At 43.3% G+C, this 9,782-nt stretch overlaps 1 protein-coding gene across 1 annotated transcript in view; it reads left to right on the top strand.

Annotated features, from left to right (window-relative positions):
* The first annotated feature begins 2,080 nt into the window (after window positions 1-2,080).
* Window positions 2,081-9,782, top strand: part of THBS4 (thrombospondin 4) — a 78,729-nt gene continuing 71,027 nt past the window's right edge. Inside the window, exon 1 of the mRNA XM_066602831.1 lies at window positions 2,081-2,384. Coding sequence (XP_066458928.1) covers window positions 2,300-2,384 — 85 coding nt within the window. The 5' untranslated portion in view covers window positions 2,081-2,299. The remainder of the gene's footprint in view (window positions 2,385-9,782) is intronic.

The raw sequence follows: 9,782 nt of genomic DNA, 5'->3' as shown, positions 1-9,782 counted from the left end.
TCTGGATATGTCTAGAAATAATGAGGCATACTTAGACCGATAGTGTGTGAAATATGTGCCGATGTCAATTAAACAAATGTAATTAGAGGTTAAGCTTTTTAATACGTTTGTTGCATCTGGCTGCATCCCTGTACTAGGTTTTGGCATATGTTTTAGCTATACTTTACACCACTTTCTGGTGTAAATTATAGTTAATGTAATGGGACCACACCGATCTGTCAGAACCGGCAACTCTCGGGGCCTCTGTGCCCGCACTGCCGGTCCCACCACCTAGGTTGCAGGAGTGCGGCGCAGGGGAGTCCCAGTTCTAGAGATCTCCCCTGGCCACCGTAAATCTGGTCGCCACCGGGTTGCTAGGGACGCAGCAGGTGCCGCCCGGCGGCGCGTCCCCACTTCCATGACTACCGGGCGCGCTTCCTCGGCATCCGTCTGTTCAGCAAGGCTAGGGGCGGTGTTCCCAGCGTCTCCTTGATTGTGCCCTGCTGCTGTCAGGCTCCCCGACCCAATCAGCTGCTGGGGCAGGAGTTCTGACAGCATTTAAATGTGTCTGTTTCCTTCCAGCATTGCCAGTGTTATTTGGTCTTCCAGCTGCACCCGCGTATTGTTTAACTCCTGTTGTGACCCTGACTTTCTGCTTTCTGGACTTGACTTCGTTTTTGCCTGACCCCTTTGTACCGCGTACCCTCCTATTGCCGACCCGGATAGTCTGACCATTCTACTGTTTGCTTGCCTCCAGTGTCTGTTTGTCGTTCCCGTGTCCTGCTTCCTTAGTTTAGGGTAGGGACCGCTGTCCAGTTGTCACCCTGGGGTTTAGCCCAGGGGGGGAAAGTAAGCAGGGACAGGGGTTGCGGGTTTTCTCAGGGACTTCCATTATCCCAGACCCTGTCCTGACAGATGTCAAGAAATCACCCGCGTCAGGTCCATAAATTTTGACATTGGTGGTCGGGTATGCACACCACCACACCATTCACTTCAATCTCTGGCGATCCCATTGAAGTGAATGAGATTGCTGAACGCTTGAACTTGGCTATCTCCAGCACATTCCATAAAAGTGAATGGTGCAGAGGCGCGCTTATGCAGCCACTGAGGTCAAAATTCAGGGACACTTCCAGGAGTAATATCTCTTTTTGAAAGAATATTTTTATAAAATGTTGACACTTTTTTTTGATAATGAAAACAAAGTAATATTTGAGTTCAGGCATATAAATTATTACAGTCCTAAATTTCATTGCTTAAATTAAAACAGATTAAACAGTTTTAATATAAAAGTAAACTTGTCAAGTTATGGATGCTCGAATCACATATAGTAATTCTCTCAATAGGTCAAGTGTAGACTGAATATCGTTAGAGTATCAGATCAGGGAAGCAACACTTATCTCTTGATCGGTGGGAGTCCCAGCAATCAGACCCTCACTGATCAGCAAGCTATTCCCTATCCACAGGAGAGGAGATAACTTACTGAGACTAGGGGCGTAACTACAGGGGATGCGGTTGCACCCAGGCCCAGGAGCCTTAGGGGGCCCATAAGGACTCTCTTCTCCATATAGGGAACCCGGTACTATGAATAAAGCATTATAGTTGGGGGTCCTGTTACAGCTTTTGCATTTGGGGCCAGAAGCTTCAAGTTACACCTCTGCGATGAGTAGGTCATCTAGGTGTTTCCATTATTTTAATAAACCCCTGTACAAATACTATATACATACACAAATACAAAGATGTAAAAGTGCAAACTCACAAATAGTTTTTCAATCTTCTCCTGTAATCTAGGGGTCTGTTGCATAAAAATATTCAGAAATTTTTTTGAAAACCCAAACTACTCCATGTCACGTGTCAAACTAGTTCAGACATTCTTAAAGTTAACTTATCGTCTCATGGGATTGTGCATGTTTTTACAGCCTGAAACATTAACTCCCTGGCATAACCTCATTGTGCCAAGCTAGAAATGTTCTGTATTCCTCCTCTACTTTTACACTTTTTTTGAAGGCGGAGGTAATATACACCCTGGGATTTAAAGCCCAGCTGGAGTTTCCCCCCCAAGATCCCACCTCTTTTTGTCAGAGCTACTGCCAAATAAACAGTGAAGGAATCAGAGCAGATCTTCAGTGTCCCCAAAAAGTGTTCTGCTGGCCAGCTGTAGCCTCTTCCCATGCATGTTTAATAGAGGAGATCAAGCCCTTCCATTGCTGCCAGGCTTCTCTGTAAACCTGCCCTCTGCTGGGGAGCTCTCTACTACCACTGCCTCTCCGAAGAGAGAGAGCAATCTGCTGCTCCTGGATAATCTCACACAGTAGAGGTGAAAATGCCTAAAAGGAAAATCTTGCTGCTTTTATTTCAGGTGCTGCTGGAATTATACAAGGGATGTGATGCACAGACAAATTATCAAGGTAACCACTTTTATATTTACCTCTACGGACTAGAAACTCATGAATTTGTTAATAATTCATCTCCGCTCTGCAAAATATGTTAGTACATTGCAACTCTTACATTAAGAAAGCCGTAAGCATGTATTTGTATTTTATTTTCAGTTATACCTGTTGTACTTTGTCAGGCCATGCACTTCACGATTGTAATTAGGGATCATAATTATTACATCTATGGTACCAAAATGTATTGAAAATTTGTTCCATTGATCTGAACTCCTACTGCTTCAAGATCAGAATCAGTAAATAATTAATCATATCCCTTAGTTCACTAGATGTGGGGCCATGCAAATTCACACTATATCACATGAAATGATGTCTCTTTCCTGATAAGCAACTTAAAATTAAATTGTAATGTCTATCGCATTGAGGCCAAATCCTGTTTTTCATGCAGAGATGTAGCAAAATGTGAATTGACTCCTAATGTGTTAAGTTTTATTGACCTAGTTTATTTGCCTTTTGAATAGTTTTTGTTGAGTTAAAAAAAAAAGACAATAGCTTTTCAATGGCTGCTGATAAAATAACTTGTTGCTGAAAGTTATGTTGTCAAGTTAAATCTTGCTACATTTGAACTTCTTAAAGATATTATAGAGAAATTAGAAGTGTAAAATGTGAATTTTGCACATGATACTAAACTGTGTAAAGTAACACAGAAGAGGACAGTATTACATTGTTGATGGTTTTATATTTGGAGGCTACACAGAGCAGTGGCAAGTAAGGTTTAACAGTAATCTATATGCACTTCGCAAGGGATAATACTTGTCACCATGGACAGCAAACTAACTGAACCTTAGAAACCAGTGCCAGGCAGCTGCTGCCAAAGCAAATAGAATCATAGAATGCAATAAAAGGGACATAGATGTACATTCTGAGAACTTAGTTTTAACGCTTTACAAATGACTAGTCAGATCTATCATGGAAGACTGTGTATTTGAGCACCAATGTACAAGAAAGTCATAGAGATGGTACAGAGAGGGGCAATCAAAGTAATAACTGGAATTGGTGGTCTGTGGGACTCAGAAAGAACAACAAAGGTGGGGCTGCCTAGTTTGAAAAAGGTGAATTAGTGGTGAAACCTGGTAAGAATGAAACATATATATGTGCGTGTGCGTATAACTGCAAAGACCACTCAAACAATTCTCCCATCAATGCCCCATGCCAAATAAACACACCAACTGTTTTAATTTCTGTAGGAGAGGGTCAACCACAACTTTAATAATCTTTATTTATATAGCGCCAACAGAATCGGTATGATTGCAGGGGGCAGTTTATGATGGCTAGCAGGGATTGCAGTCAGTAGGTCAGGGAGCATGTTGTCAGGTGGAGTACAGAGGGGTTTGGTGTAGGGGATATGGTATGCCTCCCTGAAGAGGTGCGTTTTTAGAGCACTCCTGAAGTTTTGAGAGTCCTGGATTGCTCGGGTAGCCTTTGGTAATGCGTTCCAGAGGACCGGTGCTGCTCTGGAGAAGTCTTGGAGGCGGGAGTGAGAGGTACAAATTAAAAGCGCGCTCAGTCTGGTTTCGTTAGCAGAGTGGAGAGCCCGGGCTGGGTGATGGATTTATTAAAAGATAACTTCATTTTTGACTGAAAGCTCATTGTTTTATACAATTCTCTCCAAAGTCAAAGTGATATGCCTTGCCAGCGCCCAGCAAGCAGGTTTGCCAATGCACCGTTTATTCAGCTTTAGCTGCTTGCTATGACTTAAAGGGGTTGTCCCGCGCCGAAACGGGTTTTTTTTTTTTTCAACCCCCCCCCCCGTTCGGCGTGAGATAACCCCGATGCAGGGACGTAAAGAAAGCTTACCGGAGCGCTTACCTTAATCCCCGCGCTCCGGTGACTTCAATACTTACCGGTGAAGATGGCCGCCGGGATCCTCTGTCTCCGTGGACCGCAAGGCTTCTGTGCGGTCCATTGCCGATTCCAGCCTCCTGATTGGCTGGAATCGGCACATGACGGGGCGGAGCTACACGGAGCCAGCATTCTGCACGAGCGGCTCCATAGAAGACTGCAGAAGACCCGGACTGCGCAAGCGCGGCTAATTTGGCCATCGGAGGGCGAAAATTAGTCGGCTCCATGGGAACGAGGACGCTAGCAACGGAGCAGGTAAGTAAAAAACTTTTTATAACTTCTGTATGGCTCATAATTAATGCACAATGTATATTACAAAGTGCATTATTATGGCCATACAGAAGTGTATAGACCCACTTGCTGCCGCGGGACAACCCCTTTAAGGAAAACAAAAATACAATCACGAACATTAACATAATCACAACCCCAACAAAGCAAGTGCCTCCAGAATGCAGGTAATGGGGAAGAGGCTAAAATGGTGACTGCAGGGGCATGCATATATCTATATTCCACAACACTTTTGCTCGATTCACAAGCTGATTGGTTTTTTGGGTTGGCTGATTCACAATTCCAGCAACCTGATTGGTTGTTTGGGTTGGCTGATTCACAGTGATTGGTTGTTTGGGTTGAATCAAGCAGAAGTGTTGTGGAATATAAATATATGCCAGGGGCATATGTACCATGGGGAGGGTGCTGTAGTCCTGTGAAGTGCTCTTATTGGCTACAGCCAGGCAACATCAAAATTACCACTACCAAGAGGAGAAGGGGCAGGGATGGACATGCCAAACTTTTCTATAATGGGTGCAGCACCTCTTAAAGAGGAAAGAATTAGCATGCTTGGATCATCACTACATCAGTCCGGACTACATGACCCAACAGTCAGGAGCCCATTCACTATGCACCTCTGTGCCCTATATCTCAAAGGTAAATATGGAAATCTATTTCATGATCCATTTATACCCAGGCCTGTAACTATAATGTTATAACAAGGCGGCACTACATCTTTAGCAAGGACTGTTTCTATAGAGACATAGAAGATTCTCTCTGTACTGTAAGATCAATGAGACTACGGAACTTTCTGCCACAAGATGTGCCGATAGTTAATTCCTTCGTAGAGTTTAAAAGGGGCCTGGATGCCCTCCTTGAGTGTAGTAATATTAAAGGGAGTCTGTCAGCTCCTTTGCCTTTGCAAAATTGCTTACAGCTCTATGTAGGGGCAGGAGAATTGTGTTCGGACATACCTGTGCAAAAGCAGTATCTGCAGTACTGATGAATTCAACTCTTATTATCAGCATGTGCCACCACAACTGCCCTGAAGGTGGGTCAGTTCACTGAGTTGCTCTCCATTGAGTTGCTCTATGGCTTTGATTGACAACTGTAGCATCCAACCAAGAGACCGCTGCAGCTGTCAATCAGAGCTATGGAACAGATCAATGGCGAACACTTGAGGAAGTTGGCCTGCCTTTGGAGGACTTGTGCCGACGCACTCAGATGACTAAACGTTGAGTACATTGCTGCAGCAGCTATTAACATGCTTCATACAGGTATGTCTGAACACTGCTCCCCTGCCTCTATCCTATATAGAGCTATCAGCAGTTTTGCATTTGAAAACTGCTGTAAGACTCCGTTTAAGTTATGGGTACTAGATAACTGGAGATGGGTTGTTGATGGATGGATTCATTCTGACTGCCATAGTTGGAATCGGGAAGGAATATTTTGCCTAAAATGAAGAAAATTTGCTTCTTCCTCATAGGGGTTTTCTTCCTCTGGATGAACACTGTAGGATAATGTTTTAAACTATGTTATATAAGCTCTAGGGACATCTCAATAATGATTTATTGTGTTATAGTGCACCATTGTTCCTCAAGCTCAGCTATCATTGGGAGCCATCATCCTCCACATGCTGCATACCATGCTATGTCCACCGCTGCCTCTCTCTGCCCATAGGGCTTGAGCACGCTCCTGCCATCTTTCTTAAAGGGCTAGGGCTTGATCCCTAAACCTGTCCCTCTCCAATCCTATTCACTTCCTACATTAGTGATGCATGCACTATGGTGGATGCCTAAGTAATTTGTCTCATTAGCTATTGTGACAAAGCCCCTGTCAGTCATCTATTCCGGTCTTGACTTCTGCTTGACTCCTGACAATTCTAACTTCTGTGCTCCCTGATCTTTGGCTCTGTTTACTGGACTTTGCTATTGTCTGCTGCCTGCCCTGACATTCAGCCTGGACCTCATTTCTCCATTTCTGCCACCAGCCCTGACCATAGCTAGTCTTTTGGATATGCATCTGTTTAGACCATCAAGAGCTGTGCCTCAGCCCAGTGCAGGCTCAGCAGCCACATATCTGTATGAATAACGGCTTAGGGGCCCTGAAGCAAAGAACTATCCCACTTGGAAGAGTCAGGGGTAAAACCTGGAGTTCCATAGGTACTGCTCCCAAGATAGCCCAAAGTCAAACTGGTGTGTGGCAAGTTGGGTCCACGTCCGTCTGTCTTACATATTGGGACATCTGTTTGAGATGGCCACTGTCACACAGACCTGTCTCCAAGGGTAGGAAACATATGGCATCATTGAAATAAATTCCTCAGTTTGCACTATCATTATTGTGTGCTTAGAAAAGCAACTGCATTTTTGGGGTCTTTTGAAACTTTTTTTTTTAAAGGGTCATCCCTTTAATGTAAGTAAAGGAGCTTCGTTGTGTGAATGTTCCAATGCTACAAAAAGAATATAGGTACAATAAATCTCTTTACAGATTGCTCCTACATCTGCAGCCTATAGAAGGTATCTGTCCAATGTGTTGTTCCTAATGTAGACTGTCACACTTGGACAAACAAGCACATTTTTGTAGTCAGTAAAATCCCTGGGGTCTAGAATTTCCTGCTTATTTACGACTTCCAGACTAAATGAACATACTTCAAGGATTTTACAGAATGACCAATGCTGTGCACATCTCTGCCAGCATATTACACCTATTTTGGCAGAGAAGTCAATGTAATAATAGCTGTAAATGGCACATGGCCATAGTTGCCAGCAAATGATTAAAACTTGCAGTTATATTCCGACTAGGCAGGTGGGACTTATTACAGTAGAGCAGCGTAACTAGAATTTGATCTCTCGTGTCAGGGACTTTAGTACAAAAAACTGGATTTCTGCCAAGCAAAGGCTATATGTTGGTGTATACAGATGTAGCAAAGTTTAACCTGAGAATTAATGCGTTAAGAAAAAGTTCTGTGCCAGAGTTTATTTGCCATTCCCAATAGTTGTTCATAGTCTTTTGTTATTACAGGGTAAAGGAACACCAGCTTTTCAGTGGCTTAACATTAAATAACCTGTCACAGAAGGTTATTGCACTGAGGTAACACTTTGCTACATCTGTATAGTGAACCATAATTGCAGAAACCAGGCCTTATTGCTTGTTTGCAGAGGTTTCAGCAGTGGAGTTATCTGATACTATTGATCAATCAGCCCCACACCACCAACTGTCAACAACCAGTATATGGCACTTATTTGGATAACAGAACTCTATTTACAAGTTTTTCAATTGCCATTGACTGTACTCTGAGTCCCAGGGTCAAATCTGATCAAGAACAATATCTGCATGGAGTTTATATGTTCTCTTTGTGCCCCTTCCCCCTTCCCCCTTCCCCAAGAAGCATGGTGGCTCAGTGGTTAGTACTGTTGCCTTGCTGTGCTGGAGTCCTAGGTTCAAATCTGACCAAAGACAACCTTTGCACGAAGTTCTCCAATTTCATCTTGATGGTGTTCTTGGTCACATTTGAATTTAGGACCCAAGAACTCCAAGACAGCAACTGAGCTACACCCATTGAAGTACCACAACCTATGTGTTTTATAAACTTTCGTACCAAACCAAACTTTTTGACGAAATTTGTCCAACCACACTTTTTAAAAGTACACTCATCTTTAGTCATAGACATAAGATATCCAAAGATAGAAAACAATATAAACAGTTTTGTAAGCAAAAACGGTGGCTCTGAAAGAGGAGGTCGCCTGAAATAAAATGAATAGATGTGGAGATGGAGCATAACTGAGCCAGACAGGGTATAAAATATAATAGACAATATGATGATGACAATAACCTAAGCCCGAGCAGAGAAACTCTCCAAGGACACCAACAATACATTTGTGCATTAACTATAGAGCAAGCAGATAAAAGAAAAAAAAGATAAAAGAATAAAAAGATAAAATAATAAAAAAAAAAGAGACAAAAAAGTGAAGAGAAAACAAAGAAGAGAAAAAGAAAGGTGAGGAGGGAGAAAGAAAATAGAACAAGAGGTAAGGAGAAAAGAAAAGGGGAAGGGATAGGGATGTATGACCCAGTCAAACATGCAATATGCAAAAAGTAACAAATACAATGAATGAATTACACCAGGGCAGACACAAGTGGGAATGGGCATTGAGTCGATCCAAGGTTGCCAGATCTTAAGGAACTGGTAGTTTATCTGAAAGTATACCAGACTGTTTCACGTTTATAAACCTGTTCATCCTAGATTTAACCTGTTATAGGGAAATCTTTGCTTTTTCCAAGAATGGGCGATAGTTTATTTTGGTACGAGGAGAAGGAAAGTAGAATGGCAAAATAGGGTGTTAGAAAGAGCTTGAGTGTCATGATGTAGTAAGGCAACTCTCAGATCGCGTCAGAGAATAATGTTAAAAAGGCAAATGACTTAATCTTAGACCAGTAGCGGACTGCCAAAGTACATCTGCCCAGTATGCAACATGGTTCCTGGGTTTGCACATTCTCTGAAACATGAAGAATGGTAATTGGGTATATACAGTAGTAGGCTATCTGCAGGTACCAAATACCTCATGAGCACCTTGTACGCTGATTCTTGGAAAGTAGTGTGACTGTAACATTTGGAAATCCTAAGCCATAATTTATTCCAGACTGAAGGGTCCTTGTTCTGTCGTAATTCCAATACCCATGTCTGAACATTGGGAATGAATTCCTTTTCTAATAAAATATTAAGATGTGTCACTCTCCAGTAATATCTTCTAATCACCTATCCATGTAAGGCTGGATTTGGGCATTTATTTCACCATTGATAGTTATTGTACATATATACTATGGCCAGATACTAAGGGTTCATACATATGACTCTTACCATGCGGCGGTTGCTGGTCCTCCTAGGGTGGCGGTGTGTGGGGTCCCGCGGTCGGGGCGCATCCCCCCGGCTTTTTGTCCGGCTGCCAGGGGCGCGGGTGCCTGGCCAGCGGTGTGCTGGTGGTGCGTGACGCCCTGCGCGCGCACCTGTGAGTGCAGCTGCCATGCACAAGCTCCCTTTCATTATGATCTGTTGGGAGTGGGCTGTCTCCCTCTCTCCGCCCCTGTGCGGAGGCTTTTGTTTAAAGGTCTGGCAGGGACTTGCAGTCACTGCCAGTTATTGGTTTCCCTAAGTGTGCTAGCTAGTCTGCCTCTGTAGGTCTCCTGCCTCTATCAGCTTGTCTGCTATAGTTGCTACCATCTGCCAGGTGTTTCGACCTGCCTCTGTTC

The sequence above is a fragment of the Eleutherodactylus coqui genome, chromosome 5 (genome assembly GCF_035609145.1).
Source record: "Eleutherodactylus coqui strain aEleCoq1 chromosome 5, aEleCoq1.hap1, whole genome shotgun sequence".
NCBI lineage: Eukaryota > Metazoa > Chordata > Amphibia > Anura > Eleutherodactylidae > Eleutherodactylus > Eleutherodactylus coqui.
The sequence above is the reverse complement of the archived record's forward strand: the minus strand, read 5'-3'. Positions and strand labels throughout refer to the sequence as shown.